At 45.2% G+C, this 25,896-nt stretch overlaps 3 protein-coding genes across 12 annotated transcripts in view; 2 read left to right on the top strand and 1 right to left on the bottom strand.

The window, feature by feature from the left end:
- The first annotated feature begins 636 nt into the window (after positions 1-636).
- CDK2AP1 (cyclin dependent kinase 2 associated protein 1) lies at positions 637-16,159 on the top strand. The gene is made up of 4 exons (XM_064522012.1): positions 637-1,101; positions 11,166-11,272; positions 12,402-12,528; positions 15,344-16,159. The coding sequence occupies exons 1-4, from the start codon at positions 894-896 to the stop codon at positions 15,409-15,411; spliced, it is 510 nt and encodes a 169-aa protein (XP_064378082.1). The 5' UTR covers positions 637-893; the 3' UTR covers positions 15,412-16,159.
- Positions 16,160-17,421: 1,262 nt separating this feature from the next.
- MTRFR (mitochondrial translation release factor in rescue) lies at positions 17,422-21,718 on the bottom strand. Of its 6 annotated transcripts, XM_064522011.1 has the most exons (4): positions 21,177-21,285; positions 19,182-19,245; positions 18,729-19,036; positions 17,422-17,810 (listed from the first exon to the last, which is right to left on the bottom strand). In XM_064522011.1, the coding sequence occupies exons 3-4, from the start codon at positions 19,002-19,004 to the stop codon at positions 17,598-17,600; spliced, it is 489 nt and encodes a 162-aa protein (XP_064378081.1). In that variant the 5' UTR covers positions 19,005-19,036; positions 19,182-19,245; positions 21,177-21,285; the 3' UTR covers positions 17,422-17,597. The 6 variants fall into 6 exon arrangements, with proteins under 6 accessions (XP_064378081.1, XP_025970461.1, XP_025970465.1 ...); XM_026114676.2 differs by lacking the exons at positions 19,182-19,245; positions 21,177-21,285 and adding an exon at positions 21,587-21,718; XM_026114680.2 differs by lacking the exon at positions 19,182-19,245 and having other exon boundaries at positions 21,177-21,295.
- Positions 21,531-25,896, top strand: part of MPHOSPH9 (M-phase phosphoprotein 9) — a 31,767-nt gene continuing 27,401 nt past the window's right edge. For 2 of the 5 annotated variants that reach the window (XM_026114673.2, XM_026114670.2), the window contains exons 1-3: positions 21,531-21,659; positions 24,471-24,603; positions 25,503-25,656. In XM_026114673.2, coding sequence (XP_025970458.2) covers positions 24,497-24,603; positions 25,503-25,656 — 261 coding nt within the window. In that variant the 5' untranslated portion in view covers positions 21,531-21,659; positions 24,471-24,496. Of the gene's footprint in view, positions 21,660-22,433; positions 22,555-22,638; positions 22,727-24,470; positions 24,604-25,502; positions 25,657-25,896 lie in introns of those variants that run through there. The other 3 variants (XM_026114672.2, XM_026114671.2, XM_064522008.1) reach the window with 3 other exon arrangements.

Below are 25,896 nucleotides of genomic sequence, written 5' to 3'. Positions count from 1 at the left end.
ACTGAAGCACAAGTGTCGCCTGCCAGGGACAGGCCAGGGCGGCTATACGGGCACAAACCCGGAGAAACGCAGCCATTTCGCAGGTGCACAAGGACTGATTAGAGAATGGGCACACCTGAGTGTTGTACAGTGAAATGCATAAACTTCAGAGAGGCAGATAAAATCTAGAAATATATATTTGGGGGGGGGGAGAAGGGGGTACATTTCACTGCTGTTCACAAGCAGAAAACGAGTCAATCAGCTAGATGTACATTTATTTTGTAGTCCCTCCATTGCTGCAATCCGCTATTAACCTGCAGCCTTCCAGCGAGCCGAAAGAGTGGCTTAAAAAATGAAAAAGGCAGATTTTTTTTTTTTTCCTTCGTGGCACCAGAAAATTTCCACTGAAAATCGGGGGGGGGGGGGGATCAACAGGTATTTCCCATCCGCGGTGGCGTAAGTGCGTCATTAAGGTCTGGGGTGGGGGGAAGGGGCGCCGCGGCCGCCCTCAGGGGCGCGGAGCCCTTCGCGGCGGGCAGGGGCGCCTCCCGCCGCCCCTCCTCCTGCTCCCGCCGCCGCCGGGCGATCCCATTTCCACGCGAAGTTGAGCCAAAACTTTGCGAAGTGAATTAACCCCCCCCAAAAAACGCCCCCCTCCCCCCGCCGCCCGCCCCGCGCCGCCGCCTCCCTTCCCGCCTCGGCGGCCGCGCGGCCCCTCGCGCCGCGCCGTCCCTGAGGGGAGCCCGCGCCATTGTCTGCGAGGGGATGGTCGCGGCACCCCCCGCCGCCGCGGCACCCCCCGCCGCCGCCGCCGCGCCCCCGCCGCCGCGCCGAGGGGCGCGGGGCGCCGCGCCGCCGCCGGCTGCCGCGTCTCCCCCAAAGTTTTTGGATCCGCGTCTCCTCATGATGTATGGATGATATATTGCATTGTGGGTGTCAATATAACTGACGGCCATATTTGCCGGTGCTGCTACTGCTGTAAACAACCCAAAGTGTCTGGGAGACACGGAGACGCTTCGCTGGATTTCAGGACGTTCCTCCTCCTCCCGCTGGCCATGTCGCTGGGAATGTCTTACAAGCCCAACTTGAACGCCCACATCCCCGGGACTCCCCTCACCCCGGGTAAGTCCGCGGCGGCAACTGGGCGGCAAGTTTGGGAGGCGCGCGGCGGGGCGCCGCCGTGCCGCCGGCACCTGGGGCGAGCCGCCGACTCGAGTTTTTGTCCAGCCCGCTATGGCGGGGCAGCGGCTCCGCGCCGGCTCCGCGCCGCCATTACCAGCGCCCGCCCGCCCGCCCGCCGGCGCCGCCAGCCCGCAGCCGCCGCGCCTCGCCGCGCCGCCCCTCCGTGAGGGCGCCGCGCCCGCCGCGCCGGCCCCGCGCTGCCGCCGCCGCCGCTCCGGGGCTCCGGCCGCCGGGTTTCCTCCATGCTCGGCTCCCCGGGGCGGCTGATTGATCTGGATCAGGAATATTCCGCCGGCGCCTCAGCGAGGACCGCTGCTGGCGGGACGCCGCAAGTGCCGCTCGCGCCGCGCCTCCCGCGCGCCGCCGGCCCCGCTCTCCTCAGGGGCAGCGGCGGCCGCCGCCGGCCCCGGGGCGCCCGCGGCCCGCGCCGGCCCCGCGCCCCCGCCGCCCCTTGCCCCCGCGGGGTGTCCCCGCGCCGCCGGCGAGCCCGGGCGGGCGGGCGACCCGCGCCGCTCGCTCGGAGCCTTTTTCGGAGGGGGGAGAGCAGGGATTCCTCCTTAATTCTCCCCAAACCCCTCTCGTTATTTTTTCTTCCTCGCTGCATCGGTGCAGAAGTGCCAGTTTTCCTCTCTAAAAAGTTTCCTTGATGGGATTAACTTTTCTTTTTTTTTAAATCCCCCTTCTCCTTGATTTATTTCATTCCCAGAGGTAACAGCCAGCGGGTGTTTTTGCTCGCGGTGAGGTGCTTGCTGTGGAAGTGGGTCTCTGTGCCGGGGTGCGTGGGTATAAATCGGAGAAGTCCGAACAAAGCCCCAGCGGCGGTTGCTTCGCTGTGGGATGTTTGGAGGGGCTCTTGCTAACCGGTGCGCCCTGGCTGGCGTTAAAACAGAACCAAAATGGAGAAGTTGGTTCTGACTTAAAAAAAGATCGTATTCCCGTCTTCCTTTCCCACAGCTCCAGCCCGCGGGGCTGGCACCAGCCGATCTGCGGGCAGAAAGATGACTGATGTTTTGAGAAGGGAAAGTTTTGCTGTTTGGCTCAGGAGGGAGAGGGAAATCTGCCTCGGGGATTTTACAGCGCTGCTTGGGGTTGTATTCCTGGGATACAGAGGGATGAAGGGGACTGAGGAGATGCACCCCTATTCTCGCTACTCGGGGAGCAGCAATTGCATTTCACTGTAAGGAGCTGGCACCAGCCGGTGACGGAGCTGAGGTGCCTGCGCCTCCGCCGCGCAGGGGAGCTTCGATCCTGCGGGGAGCTGAGCCCGGTGGGGCTGCGCGCCTGGGGAAACGTGGTGTGTGTGGGGAGCGCCCTGGGCCCCAGTGCTGCCTACCAGGGGGGCTGGGAAGCAGAGGATGCGCTGGGATTTCTGACAAAAAGCAAAAGTGTCACCCGAAAAAAGAAAAAAAGGAACAGCCGACGCAGAAAGCCCGGCAGGGGAAACGTTTCTCCCACGAGAACCTGTGTCTCGCTCTCCGGAACAGCCGTAAAATTGCAGGGGAAACAAAGGTGGTATTTTGCGTGGTGTGTGGGGGGGTGGGGATTAGGTGGTGCTGGGGGGATCGGAGTGTGGCCGCGCCGCGAGGGAGGACTGCGGGATCCCGGTCGAATGTCGCTCACAAAGCAGCCGAGGGGTGAACTTCTGTCTCCGGTCCTCCTGCTGCCGTGTCTCTGTGCTTTCTAATGCTCCGTCTGTGATCGGGGCTTTAGATTCTTTCATGCAGTTTTATCTTCCCTTCCTTTCTTTTTCTGTTTTTTCGTTTTTAAAAACATTTTGTTTTTCTTCCCCTTAATGGCAAGTTAGCAGCAGTTTGCTGTCACGCCGGGACTGTCTAACTTGTCCTCTCTCCTGAGTTCGGATCACCCTCAAAACCCCCAGGATCTTTTCAATGAAAGACCGTCCTCCTCAGAATCCAAAATGGGCTCTCTCTTCCCTCCCTGTCTTCTGCCATTATCCTCACGCACCAGCTCTTCCTCTAGCTAGTGGTATTGCCAGCACCGTGGCCTAAGGCCAAGGGAGTTAGACAAAGCAGTCCTTGCAGTTGCACATATCGCATTCAGAGTGATATGACTGCAAATGGCCCCCTCCTCGCTGGAGCTTAATTCTGAGTTGAAGGAGGGTGCTTCTCTATTGTGTCTAAATTAAATGCCACTGGCCAAGAGGAGAAATCTGAGGTTTGCTTCCAAACCTGGGGTGAAGGAACCCCACCCCCACCCCTTCGTCCTGCAGAGGAGAGGAAAACAGGAAATCTGTCCCTTTTGGCCTGAGATCAGCCCTGCAGAAGCCTCTCCGTGTGAATGCTGAGTATTTTGGACTCAGCTGACAGAAGGGCTCTGGCCAGCTGTGGATCTCGCAGGGATTTTCCTCTGGGAGATAATGCTGCTTCTCTGCACTGCAGGGCTTCTGGTGCAGGAGAATTTGGAAAGGCAGTGGCAGCTCGGCTCCTGAAGCAAGCTGTGTCCTTGCTGCAGAGCTAACTCCCTTCAAGTTTAGGCTGAGAGTGGCCACTCTGCAAAAGCGTGTTTAAACTGCCCTCAGTGAGTGCTCGGTGGGATGAAGCAGTTGTGGTGGATGGGTGACGGTGCTCTGTTCTTGCACGGGAGCATGTTTGGGACTCAAAGGACCTGGGCTGAAGTCCTGGGGGGGGGGGGGGGGGGGCTGTCTGGGGGGAGGAAGTAAGTAATAGCCTCTGTGGGGCTGTCAGCAGATCTGGGGATGACTCTGGGTAAGGAAAATGCAGCTACTCTGCAAGTGACTCAGGATGCTGGAGGCACCCGGGTGCTGACTCCTCTGCCTTGCACCAGTCTGAAGGAGAACACGTTGTCCCAGCAGCGTTTGGTGCCTGTGCCTCTTCCCCTCGCCCAGGTCGGTGGGGTACCCAGCACAGGGTGCCTGCAGCCAGACTTAGTGTTTTGTCCAAATTGTCCGTAGTCTCCCTGAGGGGCCTCCGCTCTGGGAGCTGGGCCTGAGTGTAGCCTCCGGGGCAGTCAGTTCTAACCCGGCTGTGCCTCACCAGATCCTGCCATGTCCTGGAGAAACCAGGGTTCCCCCTTCTAAAAGCTACTTTTTGGTCTATTTTTCCTTATCTCGTTTATTGTGCTGAATCCTACAAAGTACTCTTTCCTCCTTGTCTGCCTTGTCTTTTGTATTGCTTTTTTTTAATGCTGTTCCTCTGTAAGGGAGCCAGACGCAGAGCTGAGGTAAAGCACCGTGTTTCCATTGACTTCCCTGGGACTAGAAAGATTTACACCAGCTACAGAGCTGGTCTGTAGTTTCTTTCTGCCAGTTTTTAGGCACATTCTGGCTCTGTTGTGGATATTCACCAGCATTCCTGTTTTGTTCAGAGCACACACAGGATCTGAGAATAATAGGTGTAAGGTATGGACGCTAGCAGAAACAGCTTGGGGGTTTTACTTTGGTTTTATTCTGATTCCCACAGAAACGGCAGCTTTTAAACAAAACCCTGTTCCTGTACTAAAGTTTTAAATCTTTTGTATATAGGAGCTGAAGAAACAAATTTCAGCAGACTGTGACAAGGGAAGGAGCTGCATCTTGGCTCCATGTTAACAAGTGGTGATCTGTACAACAGCTATTACTGTTGCTGAGGACCAGCAGGACTGTCAGTGCACCTGCCACTCTTCGCAAAGACTGGGATTTTCTCGGTGGAAAGAGCAAGTTCTTGCTGAGAGGTGAACTGGAGAGAATTTTGCTAACTGGGTCTGTAGCTCGTAACTGGAGAGACCAGTTTCCCTCGGTCCTGGGAGGTGATAGCCAGCACGCTAGGCCGTTCTCTACCTTATGTTACTAGGACAGCGGTGCAGTCTTGCATGAGCAAATGGCTTCCTTGTTGCCCTCTGCCGAGATACCGTGTTTGATATTGTTGTCCGTACTAAGAGGTTGTTTTTTCGGAGTGGGAGTAGTGATGAGAATACTGTTTCAAGGCAATGCAGAGAGCAAGGTGTTCGTATATTAGCAGGGTGAATAACTTCCAGGCAGTACAGCTTATGTTTCCCTCCCTTTCCCTGCAATGTAAACTGAAATTTTACTTTGTGGGTTCTTCTTTTGATCTCTCTGGACTTGTTTAAACACTTCACACAGGTGGTCTTATGACTGTCATCGGATTTGACATGTAATACGGTGCTGGTTTCCTGCTCATTTGAAGTCCATGTCAAGTTAAAAATGATTTGAAAAGAAACGTTCTAAGCATGTTTCAGAATTTACTATTTTCAAATGAACTTGTTTGGCCATTTAGAAAATTGGCATTTTTGGCTGTGTCCGCGCCACGGCTGTTTGCTGTAGTATGGTTTTCATGATCAGCAAATCCCTTTGTCGTCTCCACCCACCGTGTGTTGGTTCAATTGCAGAGTGGCTTTGGTTCATGTTAACTTGATTCCTTTTGGATAAAACTAAACCAGAAGCTCTGCTCCGGTTGTACAACACTGGTGCGCCATCTCTTAATGGGAACATAAGAGTCTTAACTGAAGACTGGACGCCTTTGAACTGCATCTGTGGTGGGGACACAGTCCAGGGGCCAGTCGAAATCTAGTCTGAAGTCACACCCCTCACCCTAACTATGTGTGGTATAGATGTACCAAATATTTTGATCTTCTGATCCATTCTGCTTGTGCCAAATCACTTACTAATGTAAAAATAGCCTGTGTTGTAAGCTGGAGAAGAAGAATGGTAGGGAATCCAGTAACTGTCTTTTGCTTTTCTGATTAAAAAAAAGGCGGAGGAGGGGGGAAGAGGAGGCATAAAACATGACTGTTATCCACGTGGAAGGCTTAAATGGAACAACAGTACTAGAGGAAAGGTCCAGAGTACTACAGATCAGAAGAGCAAGGCCTCTGGCTGTTATGATAAAGAATGCCCTAGTTCTTGAGAATGTATTTTTGTGTGTGCGCGCTAGTGTTTTTTTTGTTTTATTTTGTTTGAAAGGAAATAGTTTTATTCAAAGAAAGGTCTGTTTCTACCATAAGGGCTGTTTGAGGAGGAAATAAAGTTGGGTGAAAGTATGCCTTTCACAGCCAGTGCTATAAGGAGTGTTTTGTGGAAATGAGAACTGGGTCTATTATTTTAAATAGAAGTTTATTGGAAGGTTGGGAAGAATTTGGGCTGTCAGTGTTTTAGCTCTGGGTTGGCAGCTCTAGTACAGTTCAGCGTGTTGCTTGGCTGTGTAGTGGATCTGCTTGTGTAGACATGCATGGAGTGTCCCACGGGTAGCAGAGAGTTCTTGCTGAAGTTAAGCCAAAGTGTGTAGAGGGCCAAGGAATCAAATATTTTCATAGTGAGCCGGAGTACTACACCTATGATTCAGGCTGTGTTCAAATACTCACCGCAGAAACGGCTGTGCTAGTTTAAGATGTTACCTCCTCCTTTGCTGGAGGATACTTGCCCCATAATGTAGCTGGCAGAGCAGCTCACATGAATGTTTCTCATATGTTTCATTGCAAAGTTGTCCAATTTAGGACAGAAGAAATTACATTCTCCCGGTTGCAATACTCCAGCCTGGTTTTCTCGTACTGAATGCTATCCGGAATCAAACAGCAATCATCTGAAGCAGATGAGGAATGTTTTCAAGTTGTGTGGTAGAGGCAGTAAGCTCTAGCACAGGGCTCTGGATAAAGAGCTAATGAGTGCTACACATCAAAATGGGAACAGCCTTCCTGTTGCAAACAACTTCAGCCTGAAGTGAGTGTAAAATAGAGGTAGAAGCAGTGAGATTCTGTGGACTATGCCATGCACCTTGGAGAAAATTCTGGCTACAGGGATCTTGCCTTATGTACGGTCATGTTCATGTGTACAAAGGGTTTGTAAAATGGCAGGAATTTACCTACACAAGTTTTACAGCATCTTGCAAAGTACAGGATAGTAGAGAAACATATATCCAGTGGGGTTGTTTCTTTACTCGTCTAAGTCAGTTCTGCACGTGTAACTCAGTGAGCTGAGTAACTATTACTGCTTTTATTTTGCTGCTTGCGAGAGTAAAATGGGGTGAAAACTGAGCTGCATGAATGTCATGGCATCCAGTTGAAGCGAATCAGGTAAGGATACGCTGGCGTTCCTGCTCCCACTGCTTCCTTGTGGGGTGCACAGGGCTCTAGTGAGCTGCCTTTCCAGTTATTTTTCCAGCAGGCAATGGCAACAGATTTAGGAATTAAAACTCAGACCAGCAAATTGGTATCGCTGCTCAGGCTTTGAGACGGTAGAGGAGGTTTGTACAGATCCATTCAGCTCCTATCAGAAATTAATGGGAAGATTTGTGGTCAGTGGGAGTTTAGGCATATAAAGCTTGATTTTAGTTCCTTTGTCTGCCAGAGTGTTAATTGGGGCTCAGAGAGACCACTGGAAGGAGGAGGTTTTGATGCAAAAATCGTATTTCTTTTTGTTGCATTGCTAGATCCCCAAGATTAATAAAGCATAATATTCTTTAAAAATCACTGTGTTTCTGTGGGGAAAAATGCTTTTAAGAGTCTTCTGCTTGAATACAGAAATAAGGATATTGTTGGCACAGGAATAAATGTGTTAATAAAAGGCTTTGTATACATTTAATTGGGAAAGTGGAGGGAGGAAAGTGTGTATATTAATTTAGGTTTTAAATAACAGCAAACACTAAGACATTTTAGGGTGTAATACAGAGTATCGCTCAAGTTCAGTACCGAACCTACTCCCTTTTCGATTCTGTCGATTCTTAACTGTCTTGTCTCCATTGTTATTTTAACATGAGAAAGCAAGCCTCAGTTTAGATCTCCCCCCTGCCCTTTTTTTTCTTTCTACTGAATACCTAGTCATCAAACTGATTTTCTGACTGGGTCTCGACTGTGAGACTTGCTGGCCTAATTTTTCTCAGTAACTATAATAGCAGCAGCTGGTGTTCTTTTCTGTTTTTTGTTTTTTTTCTTCCCCTCTCCCTCCTTTCTTTTAAATCTGAGATATACAGGATGCTCAGACACGCAGATGTAATTTTGGGTTAATTGAGTAATAGTCATCCAAGACCCATGGACTCTCCCTGAGATTAATGTACAAAGTGACAGGTCAAAAAGCTCAAGGTCCATTACCCTCTGAGATACTAATATCCCCACAATTAATTTCATTTTCATGATTGCATCACCTTAAATTGAGGTGAAATCACAGATTTTTCATTTTTTCTCCCTCCAGCTGAGTTTGACTGGCGCAACTTCTGACACGGGTGTGTGGAGGCTGGTACCATGGCCAAGTCAAATCCTTTTCTTTGTTCTCTGGGCCTGCTGCTGCTGATAAAGTGGTCGGCGCATGGCATTATGTCTTATTACATTTTTGATGCAGACTGCAAAGAAACGGGTAAACTCACCATGGTTACCATGATCTGTCATTTGGCAGGGCATTCCGTACTCAGCAATGGCCTCTAGTGTCTGCATCACAGCTCTGCATATATTGTGGGTAAAGTAGACAATGCAGCACCCCTGGCTGCCGAAGCGACAAGCCTATTGATCTGATTGCTAATTTAAATCAGTAGCGGTGCTGAAACTCCAGCAGCAGGCCCTCCTCGATAGTTGCCTTCTGAAAGTTCTTCTCGTTTGTTTTTATAATTCAGTGTTAATTCAGTCACTGCTGGGATCCAGCTCCCATGCTGAGACCAACTAGTGTCCACTGCAGTGCCTTGTGGTGCTGGTTTTCACATCTGTGAAACTTTCTCGGTCAGCCGCTAGATTCGCTGCTTTGTCTTGCCACATCACATGTCTGGAAGTTTTTGTTCTTATCTAGACATTCCTTGCCTTATCTTTGTACAAACGAAGAATGTGTCATTGTTTAAATCAACATAATCTGCAGCAATCAATAAAGTATCTGTACTGTATTATCATTAACTGATACAGTGGTGGTGAATGATCTTGTTTTCTGTTTTGCACGGACTGCAGCTGAGGTTTGTTCTGCGGATAAAGCAGGATTCCTGCGCCTGGTCGCCTGAGTCCTTTCCTCGATTCTGAACCAGTTTGGAGCTCCCAGGTCTTGTATTTATGTTTGGGGGACTGCTTGCCGTAACAGTTTAGGAACAAGTCTGTACAGGATGGGTCTTTTGTTTTATTGTACATGAGGAAAAATTGCTTAAGTCTTTCTTTGCTTAATTGAGGTAATTAAACCTTCCTACCTTGCAGTGCAAGGGACTCATTAATGTTTTTAAAGCATTTTGAAATCCTTGGAGGAAGACGCAGTTTGCTGTTGTGTCATGTTTGATAACTGTTGAAATTCAGTCATCTAGACTTGAAATATTGACTGAGCTGTATGTACGTAAATCTTGCAATTGTTCACATAGTTTGAGCTGAAAATGTAATGAACTAATTGAGAATGTAGCTGACAACTCTGGTGTTCCTTCACAGCACGGGAGCTGTGCTCTATGGGTGTGTGCGTGTTTTTTTTGGTTTTTTTTAACTATGCTTTAGCAAAGTGTGATAATTAGCTCCATGTGAAACCTGAGTAATGAAAATGCAGATTGTAGTACCATAAAATATAGCAGGTTAATTAAAGACAGAGGAGAAACTTTGCTTTTTTTAAGGTGGCCTACTGATCATCCCATTTTACCATCACTAGGTTTTCACTAGTTGACTAGTTAAAATTAAAAACACGCTCTCTTCTTGTAGTGAAGATGACACTATGATGATATCCTGTGACTAATCGTAAAGTGGAAAGAGATTTCCCAGCTGAGGAGGACGGGGAGTCTCTGTCCCACTGTGTTTAGCAGTGCTTTCATGGTGTAATTGCTGGCTTTTTGTTTCTCTGTTTTTGTCACGAGGGAAAATCTGAAGGAAATCACTTGCAACTTTAAAACAAAAACAATGATTTACATAGTTTTGAGTCCTGGTGACTTTTAGCATCAGTTTAAATTCAAACAAAGTCTGGTAAATAAGATCTGTTTCTCATGTGGGAAGACAGTTGGGAATTTCAGCAAAGGAGTTTGTAAGGGGAAAGATTTTTCAGAGGGCAGTCAGTCTGTGTCTGCTGCCTGCAGGCAAAGACAGCAGCAACAGTGGACGCAGGGGCCCTGCAACTGCAAGAGCAGGGAAGAGCTGCTAAGTCTAGTTGTGTAGTGCTCCCGTGGTCCTGAGTGTACAATCCATAACCAGCACGTCTTGCTACCCTGTTGTAAAATGGGCAGCATAATCAGGCCCTCTCAGAAAAAAACAAAAAAACTATTTCGATGTTTCTCAACCCCAATTTCCTATGTTGAAAAACTGGGGAAAAAAGTGTTCTGATTCCTTGGATTTTGAGCAGTTTTTCAGTAGATCACATTGGATTCTGTTTCTGTCACTTAGTTGACTTGAAACCCTGTTGATCTGAATATAAGCTGAATATGAGCTTTTATAACGTTAGAACATGTAACCATACCCGAAAGTGAGGTTATTTTTTGTTGAGTTTACTTGTTCGGTACAGTCTGGCTGGCTAAAAATGTTTGACATCACACAAAGAGGAATAATGGTAGCAGCTCTTCAACGCCGATGTTTTACAATGAGCAGCAGCTCTGATGTACCTCATCTGACTGTCCCCTATGAATAGTTTTGGCATCAGCTGGAAATAGTATTGAGGGTAACTTGCATTGACCATGTGATGACACTTTAAGTTGCAAAATTGCTTTCAGATAACTTGCACTGAAAAGGTAAAAATAGCACAGTACATTAGACTCATCTATGTGGAATGTATATATGCAAAAATAGGGCTCCTTAATATTTAGTTTGTCTAGGCAGAAGAACCTGACATGTTACACTGTGTTTCACTTTTAGGCAAACAGTTTGCACTGATAATGTTGCAGGCTGTGCTATTTTCAAATGTACAGCAAACATTAGGGAAGTGTTAATTTAACTGTTCTCTTCCTAGCAAACAGTGTGACTCTGAAATGGTATTAGTGTGCTTAGAAAGAGGTAAGAGGTCATGGCTTTAGAAAAGGGAAAAGCTCTCTGGAGTGTGTCCCAGTGTAACCAACTAATTCATCTCTAGATAATAACTGATTTTTTTTTCCCTTTTCTCTCTACAGCTGGAAGTGTCCATTCCCCCTCCACAAGTATGGCAACATCTGCGCAATACAGACAGCTTATAAATGACTATGGACCCCCATCTCTAGGCTATACGCAAGGGATGCAGGTATAGTTCAGCTAGTTGTTTTTCTTTAATCAGATCACTGACCCTAGGTTTGCATAGTAGTATGAATTGTGGCCTGTAATCTGAGGTGTTCCCCCCTCCCACCTAGCTTTGAAATCAAACCCAAATGGCAGACTGATTCATCGCACATGTCTTGGGATCAAATTAGACTAAGCAGAGTGCTGAGTGAGATTAGTTACTAATTAACTGTTAGTCCCTTCCCTTCTGACTAATAGCGAACCATGTCTTGAGTTATGTTCTGATAATAAGGGCTGTAACATATTTTAAATTATTTGTTAAAAAGTAATATCCCTCCATCTTTAACTGTTTTCCTCGGGTAAATTTATACTTTAAAATTTACAGCCTCATGAAATGTGTGTTACAGAGATTCCTATGGGCCGCTTTCAGGAATCTAGCTGGTAAACTTTCTGTGAAACATTTTTTAACTTCTTAACAGGATTCCCTTGTAATATGGGTAGCTTTCTTGTGTCTGTTCCTCCCTCTCTCCGCCTAGTTAACTCCTCCACAAAGTATGCACCTAAATATTAAAGAATCACAAAGCGGTTGAGGTTGGAAGGGACCTTTGGAGATCATCTTGTTCAACCCCCCCACTGCTCAAGCAGGGTTACCTAGAGCAGGTTGCCCAGGACCCTGTCCCGATGGCTTTTGAGTATCTCCAAGGATGGAGGCTCCACAACCTCTCTGGGCAACCTCTTCCAGTGCTCAGTCACCCTCACAGTAAAAAAGTTTTTTCTTATGTTCAGATGGAACTTGCTGTGTTTCAGTTTGTGCCTGTTGCACATTGATAAAAGGAGAAGGAGAGTTTAATAAGCAGTTCTCAGGTTGCTGTTTTTGCAGCACCGATTTAACGTCTATTTCATGTAAGGTCCCGATCCTGCAGCCGCATCCTCCCAGTTGATCCCTATTTTCCAAGGGTGCATAGCATTGTGTCCAACTGTAGGAGCAAAGGCAAAAAGAAAATCATGTTTATATAATAAAATGGAAATTTTATTTTTTAATAAAGAAGTGTCTTCCAGGGCAGTTTCTGGTGCTTCGTGAATTTCAGGTTGCTGTTTGTTTTAATTATTTTGGGTTTAGCAGTATTTAATTGAGATGATTCTACTTCCAACAGGGCACCAGCAGCAGTCAAGTACCACAGAGCAAATATGCAGAACTTCTAGCTATCATAGAAGAATTAGGAAAAGAGATTAGACCTACATATGCCGGGAGTAAAAGTGCGATGGAGAGGCTAAAACGAGGTAATGTTTAAAATTATTTTTTAAAAGGGTCCCATCCTCTTTTTGCATAAACTGCTTAAATACTGTTTCATGACAACTGTTTCCTTTGAAAGGAGACAGCTGTCTTGAGCTGGTTATTAAGCTAGGTGTATTAACAAGCGACTGAATCTTCGGTATACTCTCTTCATGCTGTGTGAGATAGGTAAACCAGTGAATGAATGTATTTCATGTGCACAAAGAGAGTTTCAGTTAATAATTCAAACCTTATTTGGCTCCCTTAAGGTGTCTATCGGACACATTCTGTCAGATTCCTGGTGACACTTACCCCTTCAATTCCCTTTTCTGCCTAGACTCTAAAATATACAGCCAAGCATTGTTTACTTCCTCTCGTAAACATCACCCTTCTACTTGACCCAAGAGTCTCTACTGAAGTGTACTTTGCTTAAAGAAATTTTACGTTGTGCTAAATCACACTGAGGCCAGTGGTGAGAAGAGCTGGAAAAAAAGAGATGTAGTTAGTGAAAGCTGTACAGAGACTGAGACTTCAAGCATACGTATTCCTCCTCTGTCTGGTGTGTCTGGCTGCTTAGGCTCTGTTACCTGTTCACTCAAGTGGACATCATTAAGAGTCCACTAATCAGGGTCTAGCAGTGTCTTAGGCCCAGCTGAGGAGGCCTCTGTAGCTTTGCTTAGTCAGCTAAAAAGGGTCACGTAATTGCCCTTTCCTTGCAGTGTAAAAGAAACCCCCACATGCCCTACTGCTGACATCAGTCTGACATTGTCCTCCGCAGGGAACATGTGAGGGATATTTCTGAAGGAGCAGTGGGACATTCCACTGCTCTAGCTCCTGAAATGACCCCGAAAGGCCATCGACAACAGTTGTGCTGGCTGTTCTGTCCTCTGCCAGCGTGACATAGTTACCTTTTCTTCCTTTTCTTTGGTCCTTGTGCTGAGTTTGGCTCATGCATTCAACCTTGAATGGGAATCTTACTGTAACAGACTAACTTCACCACCTTGCAAATCCCCTTTACGTTTACCCAAGACTACAGAGCTGTGTTTAAGGCTCAGCCATTATGGGAGAGTAATATATCTGCCATGACATGCAATAAAATGACTAGTAGCTGTTCTGGGAAAGGATGCAATAAAGACTGCTGATGAGTGGTAAGTGGAATCTGGCCCAGCTAAAATCAATGTTGCTGGAGTCTCTTTATTGCATTGCCTGAGTCAGTATTAATAGATCATGAATGGCAATAGGCTAATGGGGACAACTTGAGAGACACCGGGAGAGAGGCAGACATTCTCTTTGTTGAACAGTTCCGTTAGGTGAGGGAGAGTTGTTTTGCTATTTCTTGCAGTGACTATTTAGTTTGCTAATGTAGGTTTAAGATTCAGCGCTGCAACTGTGACTGGCATGCCAGTGTTGCAAAAAATCGAAAATAAATACCTTTTGCTGCCATCTTTTGGTCACAGACATATTCCTCGATCCATTTTGGGAGCCTTATGGCTGAGTGTACGCAGGTATGAGAGAGAGACTGAATGAGGGTACCCACATGGCTGCAGCCTCCACGGCCGTGTGGAGGTTCTTCCTGAATAAAGTCTCTGTCCCCAGCTCCACCTGCTCCTCAGGACAGAGGCTACTGACCTCTAAAACTGGCCAAATTCCCAGTGTTCCACATAATTCAGGGTAGCTCTGCTGCATAAACTGGGCGTCCTGCCACCGTATCCAGGTCTAATGTGCTGCTTTGAGTATGCATCTCTGCATCCCATAGCTGCAGGCTTCACCTGCTGTGCGTCGATTTAACCCTCTGCAAAGCCTTGGACTCAGAGAGTCCCAGGTCCCTGCTCGTTGGGCGTAAAGGCTGTTGCTCTGATTTGGACTAGCAGCCTTCTAGAGACAGAATCCATTATCTCTAAATAGAGATTAACGTTGCTCTGTTGCCTTACTGTGGTTTCCCCACCTCGTTAAGGGGCATGATTGATTAGAGAAATGACCCTCGTCTCTGTCTGGTCCTGTCAATAGAATATAGCCTTGTTTGTCATGGGAAAATCTGCCCAGAATGTCTCGTATTTTAAGATCTTACTCAAGCTCTTGTTCTTCTAGCAGCTCTGAGAATAGGAATCTAGATTCCATTCCAGGATTAAGAATCAAGGTTCAGATTGTTGGAACTCAACGCAACAGGACTCTTAGTGGAAAATTTCAGCTTACATCTATCAAATAAGAATATATGGCAGCATGTAAAGTGGTGATGATTTACACTGGGAGCTGATCCAGTGTTAGGAGGTAACTTTTTGCATACACCACTAAAAATTTCCTCTTATGCTTACAAGAGGCAGAACCTGTGTTGAGCCAGTATTATGAAGACTCAGATTTTGATGCATCTTCTCAGAGGAGAATTACCCCAAGGTATTAATTTAGCATTTTAGAGCTTGCTAAAATGACTCCCCAAATTACTTCGTGTCTTCTTTCACCCCACTGTAGCAAAATAACTGACAGGTAGGCAAGATGATTTTTTTTTCTCTAGTTAAACCCCTGATTTTAAGTAGGCCTGCACTGCACATTAAGGTGTACCTGTCACTGCAGATCTACAAAGCTTATAATGCTCTGATTCCTGGTTTGGTCTCTCTTCAATTTATAATGACAGTCCGGAAGAGTAAACTTCTCTAGCAGAGGCTAATGTTTGGGAAGGATGTGGTGGGGGAAAAAAGTCTCCTTTTTCTGAAGTATGCTGCGATAGCTTTGGTAACTCAGAACAGAATTACATAAACCTTTCTGTGGATTGTCATTGCAAGAGTCACCTGAATGCGATGATTTAAAAAATGTCCAATTCTTTTGCAGGCATTATTCATGCTAGAGGACTAGTTCGGGAATGCTTGGCTGAGACTGAACGAAATGCAAGATCCTAGCCCACTAATTCAGTTACAAGATTTTCCATCTCCTAATGAAGAAAAAGTAATACTTATTCCTTTGACTCTTGAAACATTCAGATGAATTCCTTTATTTTGAATGTTTTACCTTTTTTTGCCCTTACAAAAGTGTATAGTTAAGAATGAAAAAACAAGGATTTTTCAGCTTACTGAGGGTTTGCATTTTGTAAAGACATTAAAACTCCCCGAAATGTTTCTAAAACATGAAAACTGAATTGCATGCAGAGGAATGCTCTCTCTCTCCCAGGCTCTATTTCAGTTCTCTTCTTATCCAGCCACAGTCTCATACTGTTTTTCTTTTGACTATATTCACTTAACCCCAAACTGTCCATCTTTCAAAGTCTGACATAAACTTTAAGGATTTTTTTAATAAATGCAGAATAGCATGCTGTACCTAGTAGTCTGCTATGTCACAATTTGTCATACAGCATAGACCCTGCTTAGAAATAACCTTCCCCTCTTCTTACTTTTCCTTTTTTGTTCGTTTTGCATAAACATTTGCATGACTGTTAGTGCTTTGAAGTCCATTTAAAGTGCATGAGTTATATGAAAAATAGGGAAACCTATTAAATAATAACAAGGTCCCAGAAAGCTAATTTCTACATAAAGGCTGGAGATTTCAGTTTTAAGTTTGCCAAAAAAGAAAATTCTGGATAAATTACTAAAACTGTTATTTGCATCTTTGTATGTATTTATTACTTGATGTAATAAAGCTTATTTTCATTAACAGTTTGTATTAAAACTATGTACAGTCACTTTAATCGAATTCATACTTTGTGTACAAGAGAACTCTCAATAGATAAAGGTTTAACCTTCACGCAGGAGGCTCAAGTTCAAGAACAGCCTAGAGAATGGGACTGCAGAGTGCTGGAGACTTTCCATCCATGGCATAGTCCTGATGCAGTCGTCTCTGCAGGAAGGAGGTACAGTTGCTAGGTAGTCTCCATTGCTTTTAAAATACACACTACAGCTTTGGTTCTGAAAGCTCTCTCCCTTCATTGCTGAAGGTCAGAATTCAGTGGCAGCCTGTGATGTTTCCATCCAAAAATTAAAGAGAAAGTTCCCATTTGGCAATTAAACTTCTTAACAGTATTAAAATGGAAAAGTATATTTCACTACTGGCCCCAAACTAACAGTAAGAAAGGAAAAGTGGCTGTATGTATTTGCTTAAAATGGGAAACTTTCAAAATGAGTGAAGATACTGAAATGTACAAACTGCAGCACAGTATAAATACAGTAAAAGGATTGTAAATGTACCACATACAATCAAATCTAAATCCTAAGGAAGACAAGGTAATCTAGGATATCTGATACACATGGAACTACAGATACCTGAAGATAACACAACATTAAGAGGAAGAAAGTTATTTACATCATATCTTGGACAAACAGGACTCTGTTGCATTGGCATGTAGCTTCCAACATGTATTTTTCTGCATTTTTTTTTTAAATGTGTGATGATTCTGTATTTGAGCTGAAAGAAAATACCCGACCAACCATCACTTGCAGGAGCAACACTCCCCCTTCCCCCATGTTCTTCACTGCTGCAGGTAAGATCTGTAAAGCTACTGTTTAAACTTCATTCAGAACCAAGTGGAACAAGAACATTTATGCAGGCAGTTCAGCTGACGGATCTGAAGGGGGCAGCCAGCAATTGCTGACTCTTGTATCAGCATGTCTGTTTACACCATCACACGTGGTATCACAAAGCAACTTTTTGTCTCTCATCTAAACCAGTTTATTTTTATACAGATTTTGATGTCAGTGGAAGCATTGGTCGGGTAAAGATGGAAAGTTACAACTCCTTAGGGGTGTTCTTATGTACTGGAACTCCTAAGGGATCGAGTTTTTTTTTTTTTTTTTTTTTTTTTCTGTTAGCAATAGTGGAAAGTTTATCATCCCTTTTCAAAATGATTGGATTATTATCTTTTGAACTTGGCAGAAAAACTGATTACTAAATGTGAGTAATGGAATGATGGCAGACAGAAGGAGGAATACATGACTGCTTTTAATACTTCAGTTTTACAGTAATAGCAGGTCACTACTCAATATTTTTAAGCTGTGCTATGAAGCCCTACAACATCTGTCAGTTAGAAAACTGCATTTAGATATAATGACATATTCTTTTCCCTTATCCAATTAGTACAAGCCAGTATTTCACATGTCTATTTGCCATCTGATTCTTGCATCTCTTTAAAATGCTTTTTCCTTTCTAGGTTTTCCCTTGCTCTTCTTTTCTTCTCTTGCTTCTTCTTCTCTGCTGCTTTCTTCTCTTTAAAAACATCACTATCTTCACCTTTATAGAAGAGGTCAACCTTTTCCTGCAGGATTTCTCTGGCTATCTTTCGGTTCTGCTCTACTGATCTTGTTTGATGACACTGAAAAAATACAGTAGGACACTTTTATTGTGACTTTAACCTGTTTATTTTTCTGTTTTCCCTTTTACTCATATATATTGCACCTGAACAAGGACTGTAAGATCAGATCCTAATTAGAAACTCTTCCAATAATTTGAGGTGAAATTACATTTGAATTGCCTGCCTGTTTTTCTTGAAGTTTATTATTTCTGAAACAGCAGGTTAGGGGATGATTTAAGTAACTGTATTTACTTGCTCTAAACAAGTTCTTCCAAAGAGCTCATTTCTCTTTTTTTTTTTCCTGCCACTACAGTAAAAAATTCCCACCCCCAACCAAGAGAATTCTACCACCAAGAACTCCTCAGTTTTTTTTGCATCCAGACAACATATTCTGAAGAGACTAATAATCGATTGTAACTGTAACGTGGCAAGCTGACTTTTGCATTAATTTTTAATTCTGTCAGCAAACACAATTGCTTCCATGCTACCTTGGAAAGTTGCTTCTGAGTTTAACTTAACTGTGTCTTCCCCTTTTTATGGTAAGGAAGTAAAGATTAATTTTAAAGGTAAGTTTTGGCGCATGGTACATAGGCAAGAGTAATGCTTAAGAGCATGCAAAATGACTATGATCACCTTGTTAAGGAAGACATTGTAAGACCTCACAAGGGGGTAGGAATGCAAAAGCTATCACTGAAAGGACAAGGAGATACAGAGAAAACTACAAAACAGTAGTGTTTGCCAAAGCCTAACCCCAAGATCAGCTTAGCCCCAAATTTATTAAAGTAATATTAACCAACCCTGTTCCTTTCTGAGGTTCTTTACAATGCGTATCAATAAACTCATCCTCCCTGACTCTTGCACTGAGAATATTCTTAACTATAAAAGATGGTTTGGAAGACACAGTGCACTTTACGACTTAATGAAATAAAACATAATTACCTTAATGACAATCCCAGTTGGAATATGCTTCAAGACAACACAGTTGCTTGTCTTATTAGTGGCTTGACCTCCTGGGCCATCACCTCTTACAAACTGTTCTTTTAAATCTGCCTCATTTAGTGCAAGGAGATTGGAAGAGTTCTTCTTTCCTGCTGCCTGGAATAAGGGCAGCCTGGTCAGGGAAAATTGTTGTTTCCTCAACATCCATGGCCTCCAAGATGCTGTACTTATTTCTTTCAGTAAGAATGTAAAATGAAATAAACTTGGAGCATTCATACAGAATTGAGGATACCGCTTCCTCGGGAAAACTGAAATGGAGGAACGGAGTACACCATCAGAATCCTTGTTTTAAGATGATCTATTTTAGCCACATCTTGTGTGATACTTCAATATTCAGATTATTCTCAAGGGTATTAGAACTGGTTTCAGAAACATTTGCCTTGAAATATTTACCATTCCAAATGGAATTTCATTTCTGATTGCAACCAGATTTCTTAAAAATAGTCAAGAAAGGGATCTGGAAAACAGTAAATAAATTAAGTCAGCACTCCTACCAACATTTGGAAAAAGGCTTTTCGCAAACAGCTGTACACAGTGTAAAATTGAACTTTGGGATTACATGGTTCCAAGAAAGGATAAAATTGTTCATGTTGTTCTTGTAATTTGACCTTTAAAACAGTGGAAAAGTTCTAGACATTGGTCTATAGTTTTAAAGAAGGCTGAGATCTTACTAATTTTAATCATCTGTGTCAGAATTTTGCTCTAGATGCCTTTACTGGCACTGCACTCTACTTGGGTTCTGCCTTGCTGAAAATGGTACCTACAATTCACCGGTCTGTACACGTTTTAACTACATCTAGGGAGGACAGGTGAGGGTGCAAGAATCCTTATCAGAAGTTTTCTTATACTAACAGTGCTCTAAACTACTGAAAGAAACCTGCTGGAGGAAGCCAGCTAGTTTACATAGTGTAACTATACATTAATCGTTTCTCAGCTTCCCATGCACACTGGCTTGCAGTCATGGAAGACTGCAAATGGAAGGTGGAGGAAAAAAAACGTGATAGTAGAGAATGGTCCAATACAGCAAATATGATAACTCCATTTCAAATCAAAAGCATTCTTCTGTGTTGATCCTGTCCACAAGTTTGCCCATCCTTCTCCACTCCCGTAACTTTCTAATTGGTCAATGAGGCAACTATGAGAGAGGAAAAAGATCAGTGAAAAAGTAGACCACCAGTTTTTCCAACTACTGCTTCATAGGGTGATTTGTTTTTTTTCAGGTTAAGTTTTTATTAGTAACCTAGGCAGAGAAGCATTTTACCCCCTCATGGATAAAAAGCAATTTCAGGTTCTACTGCTGTGAAATGGCGCTTTTCAAGAAATGAGGTAAATGATTAAAACAGTAGATGCTCTTATGCTTGAAATATTTTATTTGATTCAGAAGAAAATACTTCAGCATGTGAACAAGTGGCACTTAAGACTTAACTTGTATGGCTATTTATAGCTGAGTGATGAAATCCTTGTAATTTTAAGAAGCTTTAAGTCAGGACAGCCACTTGGTGGCAATAGAAGATAGCAACAATGTTTTGCTGGAAAAAAAAAAACCAAAAAAACAACACATAGGAAGAGTTAGCAGAACAACTAGCTTTAAAGTGAGCCTTTCCTCAACATCAGGCTTATACTACTCAGGCACTGCCTGTTAAAGTAGCCCTTTTTGTAACCAAGACTGGCAAGCGCTTGAGCCATCTCACCTTAATAGATAGGGTAAAAATTCATGTTCTACGTGAGCCTATTTCTGCTACTTGATACTACAGTTATAGAACATGACTAGGCCCAGAAGATACCCAGAACAAGAGGTTTCCTCCATATTTCAGCAGAAAAGACCTCCAAGAAGCACATGGCTTCGTGCAGAAAAGTGCTAAAAACAACCAAGTCTTACCTCTAAAAGAGCTTTACTGATGGAGTTTTCACCGTATTTTAAGTGAGGGCTGCCTGTGTCGATAGGAACGCTAACATCCCATTTTTGAAACGGCTATAGAGAGCACTGCTCGACCTCACCGGGAGGGACGCAGCGCAGATGAAAAGTCAGGGCGACAGTGTAACGCACGCAGCGCGCTCTGCTTATTTGATTAAACTGTTTTAAAACTGTTTTGCTGAAGGGCTTCTCCCAGCGCCAGCCTGCGTTGTCCCGTACGCCCGGGCTACGGGACGATTCACGCGATTTCAGGACAGAGGCTCCAGCCAGCACCGCCCGGCGGCTGCCAAGCAAGGGACGGCGCCACAGGCGGCGGGGCGAGGCCCGAGGCAGCCGAGAGACGGCCGCAGCCCGCCTCGCCTCGCTGGGCTGACGTGACAACCCGGCGGAGCGGCAGCGCGGCCCCCGGGCCGGTCGGGGGGGCCGAGGGCAGCCCGCACCGGCACCGGGACCCCCGCGCCGCCACCTCTTACCTCAGGCGACTCCGGGCAGGCGCCGCGCGAGCATCACCGCCCCTCCTGCGCCTGCGCGGCGCAGGCGCCCGCCACACAGAGCACACACCCCCCACCCACCTTTGCTTCAGAGCATGCGCAGCTAATAAGGGAGAAGCCAATCGCTGCCTAAAGGGCGGGCTTACGCACGCGTGCTCTGCGCTACCAATCAAACTCTGGAAAGCCGTCCGGCGCGTAGCCGCACCAGCCAATCTCATCGCAACGACGTGCGTACTTTCCACCTAGCCAATCCGAGCGTAAGGCGCGGCCACGCGCGCGGCCAAGGCGGCCAATCCCCGAGCGGAGCCCCGTCTTGGGTGCCCTCTACCCCATCACGTTCGAATCTCGGCCGCCAATCGCGGGGAAGGAGGCGGGGGGCCGCGCTTGTTTACCGCCTAACGGTCGCCGCAGGAAGCAGCCCTCGTCCCGCCGCGGACGCCTCCTCATGGGCTCCCGGAAATGCGGGTAGGAACCGGGCGAGCCCCGAGGCAGCCCGCGGGGCGGGCGCCGGCCGCGCCGCCGGACTTGGCCGCGTCCCAGCGCCCCAGGGCCGTCCTCGCCGCGCCGCCCTCCTTCGCCCCTTCAGCCCGCCCCCTCCCCGATGAGTGACGGGCCCTCCGGCCAATCGGGGGCGGCGGCGCTGTCAACATTCCGGAGCGCGAGGGGCAGCTGCCCAATGGGAGCGTGGGGGCGGAGCGGGTGGATGGGGGAGGAGCCGCTGGGTGGGGGGGCATAGTTGGGGGGGCCAGTTATGGGGAGAGGGGCCCTGAGAGGGGGCAGCGCTGAGGAGAGGGGCCCTGAGGGGAGACAGGGCAGGGGAGGAGGTCAGCTGTGGTGAGAGGGGCCCTGGGGGGGAGTCAGGTATGGAGAGAAGGACCTTGAGGGGGGACAGAGCTGTGGAGGGGTTCAGTTAGTGGGAGAGGGGCCCCTCGGGGGGGGGGCAGAGCTGTGAAGGGGGCACTTATGGAGAGAGGGGCTCAAAGGGGGGCAGAACTGGGGAGGGGTTCAGTTATGGGGAGGACAGAGCTGTGAAGATCATTTATGGGAGAGGGGCTCTCGGGGGGGGAGGCAGAGCTGTGGAGGGGATCAGTTATGGGGAGAGGGGCCCTTGGGGGGGGCAGAGCTGTGGAGGAGGTCGCTTATGGGGAGAGGGACCCTTGGAAGGGGGCAGAACTAGGGAAGGGGGTCCATTTGGGGGAGAGGGGCCCTAAAGGGGGGCAGAGCTGTGGAGTAGGTCAGTTATGGGGAGAGGGACCCTGAGAGGGAAGGGGGACAGAGATTTCTGGGGAAACCCCCTGAGTGGACTGAGACAGTTGAGCCCAGAGAACCCTGTCCCTTGGCAGGGCCCCTGGGGAGCCTGGTGAGTGGGGATCTGGCACGTGCAAGGTCATGGGGAAGCAAGGATCTGAGGTGCCTGTGTCACTGCTTAGCGATGTGCAAGGAGTAAAAAGAGGCAGCGATGGGATCTCGCCCAGTGCCACAGTCTCTAGGTCTTTGCTGGCCCTCGGTGTTTACATTTAAAAGCAGCGCTGGTACATATGAGCTCAAATACCTAATAGCTTGGCTTTTTAATTCAACTCTTTTATGTAAAGACTCAGTGTTATGAAAGCTTGTTCTGTGCTATGGAAACAACAGATGACAGCTTAGCTATTCCCCAGTGCTGTTACAGCTCACTGAATGTGTCTTTTTTTTTTGCTGTGAACAGGCTTCTTCTAATGAGGTTATGAAACAAGCCTGTGTCATGGTTAAGTCCCACCCCGCTGCTCTGCTGCTGAGATAGGCCACCCATGATTTCATCCTGGGGTGCTGGGGGTGACTGATGTAACCCCCATCATATCCATCCAGCTGCTTCTGAGGCGCTGGCTGCTTCTGCTTATCTGTCAGGTTAGGTGCCTCATAACCTTCAAGTTTTCCAGACTCCTGGCCACTGGAAAAGGAAGAAAGGCTTTCTTCTTTCAATTTATCCCAAGAAGGCCTGTCAAAGGGATATGTGTATCTGTGCTAAACTCCCAGTTCTTGCTTTTTTTGAGTCCTACTCAAAGGAGATAGCTTGAGTGACTGTCTGGAAAACATCTTTCTATTTTAGTGGAGTCTATTTGGCTTCAGTAGTAAAATCAGTCCATGTCTATTAGTTTCCTTCCAGTGGAAATCAGTTTTTATGCTTCCAAACCTGTCTGTACAAGATATATATCAAAGAGCTCTGTACTTACAAATAATGAAAGTGTAAATCTGCAAAAGGCCGTGGCATGTCCTTGTAAGCCCTATAAAGAAGGATGGTCATGCGGTAAAGGTATTGGCCTGCTGTAAGGTAGCAGAGATTTATTCTTAGCTTTCTCACAGACTACTAGGATGTTACTTGATGTCTCTTTTTGTTCTCCATCCTTTAAATGTTCACAAGGTTTTTCTTCAGTATTGGGACATAGGATAAATTCACTAGGGCATAGAAGATGCTGAAATAAGCACTACAGAAAAACTGATTAATCAATGTATTTTGTGGTTTACCTTAATGAAGTATGGAAGCTGGAAACATATTTTAGTCTCCTACAGCAGTTCTTGTAAATTGCTGTTTTGAGGGCCCAAAGACCTTAGTGCAGTTCTTCCATATTTATTTATTTATGCTGTTTGCAATTAACCAGCTCCTGTTTTTTAACTACTGTGGGATTTCAGTTTGACTACATTTCATTGTTAATTAATTCAGGACAGGAATCTGTCCTGAAGCAGTTTTAATGTTTTTTGAATTAATGCTATACGGTAATAATAAGTATTCTGTGGAAAAAAAAGTAAGACAAGTATCACTCAAGCAAATTACTATAGTGGGAGCATTGGTGTAACTCAATATTTCTCAAAAAAAATTTTTTTTTCTTATAGCCAAGGTGCAGATTCCCATTTATCAGACTTAAATATATTGACAATGGGCCCTTTTTTCTTAATTGTGTTTCATGGAAGTCTTAAAAACAGTCTGTGGAGCCCCAGATTAAAGAACCACTGCTCTGCCTGGAATGTTTTGGATTCAGACACCCCTTTTAGCCCAGACTAACCATCATGGGCAACTAGGAATCTCTTTTTGATGTGTAGGCATCCCAGCAACTACAAGGCAGGCTAAATAACTGTTTGCAAGTATAGCACAGGCAAGAAAAAGAGGTTGTTTTTGGAGTACTTGTGTTTTTGGGGTGGTTTGACTGAAATAACTGTCTCTTTAATCAGGTTCGGTTTCTTCAAACAACAAAACCAAATGGCTTGCTGAAATAGGAGAGTGATATTTCTTTATGTTTGCAGGATAACATCATATTTGGACATAAGATATGGAAAGCTGTGAGTTGGTGAACGTTGTACAAGAAATCCCTTCAGCTTCTGCAGACGCTGATGTCAGAAATACCCACAACTCTGTCTTTAACTTGAATTCTAACAGGTGATATGCTAAAGGAATTCCTAAAAAATATTTTTATTCATTTTGTTTTGCATATATAGCATGCTTTTACAATAACATTATTACTAAGATGAAATCCACTGTAGAATATCTTAGTTTTCTTTACGGTTGCAGGTATAACTTAATGTTTAATGTGACAATGAGATAAAAGTCTTACTGAAAGAAGTAAGTGTCCTATCTTCCTTTAAAAAATTCCATCTCCTTGCATCTCTTGAAATGGGAAAAGAAAATACTGTCTTGAAGAGATTACAAGAGATTGTTCTTTGGAAAGATCATATGCTATGTTGAGTCATTTGTAGAGAACAGTGGCTCAGAAAAACTGAATTGTTTTTCTGTTCAGTGGCCAAGATATTTTTAGTGAATAAGAAAGGCAAATGTGGGCTAATGGCCGAAGTTGCAGCTCAGGAGAGGTTCTTCTTGACTGACCTGTTAAGGTAATAATTACACATCGCTTACTACCCATACAACTTCTCAGATGGAGGCAGTAGTCTCGGACTTCATAAGGCATTGTTACACAGAAGCTTATATCTGTGAGCTTCTGACTTCAGAATCGATGAAGGAGAATATAGATTTGATGAGAAGCTGTACTTACTGATGTGTTAGTGAGCAATAATATTTGTGCTGCTTATGCTTTCTTCTTGAAAAGCTATTGTACTTTAGTAATATGTGTGTAAGATGCACTTACGTGATGCGCTCTGGAGATTCTGTGACATTTTCTTGAAAATATGTTTATCAATGTATCAGTTATGTTTTTCCAGCATGATGCGCGTCACAGTGTAAATTAAGCATGTATTTCTTTTATACTAGTAGTATGTTGTTTTGGCTACTATGTTGGACATCTGGCACAATAAATAATTGAAGTGTTTTTCCTCATGTTTCAGTAGAAGTCCCTCACCCAATCCCAATGGAGTTTCTGGTTACTCAGGGAATACCAGGTCCTCATTAACACCTGGTTCTGTTGAAGTGCTCGCCTCCTTTATGCAAGATATCCAGAACATTGGAAGTGCTGACTCAGAAACTGTGAAGAGCTGTGAGGTATTTGATGTTAAGGCTTATTTTTTTGAAAAAAAGTATTCATGGATCAATTTTGCGTTTTGGAAGACAAGTCTAATGGTGGTGTAGTTTAGCAGTGTTGCTATTTATGCTTATTGTTGGAACAGATTCTTTTATAATGTTATGAACTAATCACTTAATGGATTTTATTGCAATCTTACCTTAGGTTTTTATGAGTGTTTTACAATTACAGTACGAGCATGAGTATTTTTTCAGTTATTG

This window comes from Dromaius novaehollandiae, chromosome 17 (genome assembly GCF_036370855.1).
Source record: "Dromaius novaehollandiae isolate bDroNov1 chromosome 17, bDroNov1.hap1, whole genome shotgun sequence".
In the NCBI taxonomy this organism is placed as follows: domain Eukaryota; kingdom Metazoa; phylum Chordata; class Aves; order Casuariiformes; family Dromaiidae; genus Dromaius; species Dromaius novaehollandiae.
Note: the sequence above shows the minus strand (reverse complement) of the source record. Positions and strands in the feature narration are given on the sequence as shown.

What these genes read in the sequence shown, in the direction of transcription:
- CDK2AP1 (XM_064522012.1), top strand. Translation starts at nt 894, where the DNA reads ATGATATATTGCATTGTGGGTGTCAATATAACTGACGGCCATATTTGC. An exon ending in CGGGACTCCCCTCACCCCGG is followed by an intron (nt 1,102 to 11,165) that starts GTAAGTCCGCGG and finishes TTCTCTCTACAG; the next exon opens with CTGGAAGTGTCCATTCCCCC. An exon ending in GCTATACGCAAGGGATGCAG is followed by an intron (nt 11,273 to 12,401) that starts GTATAGTTCAGC and finishes TACTTCCAACAG; the next exon opens with GGCACCAGCAGCAGTCAAGT.
- MTRFR (XM_026114676.2), bottom strand. Translation starts at nt 21,641, where the DNA reads ATGAGGAGGCGTCCGCGGCGGGACGAGGGCTGCTTCCTGCGGCGACCG. An exon ending in CCTGCGGCGACCGTTAGGCG is followed by an intron (nt 19,037 to 21,586) that starts GTAAACAAGCGC and finishes CCTCCATTTCAG; the next exon opens with TTTTCCCGAGGAAGCGGTAT. An exon ending in CAACTGGGATTGTCATTAAG is followed by an intron (nt 17,811 to 18,728) that starts GTAATTATGTTT and finishes GTATTTTTTCAG; the next exon opens with TGTCATCAAACAAGATCAGT.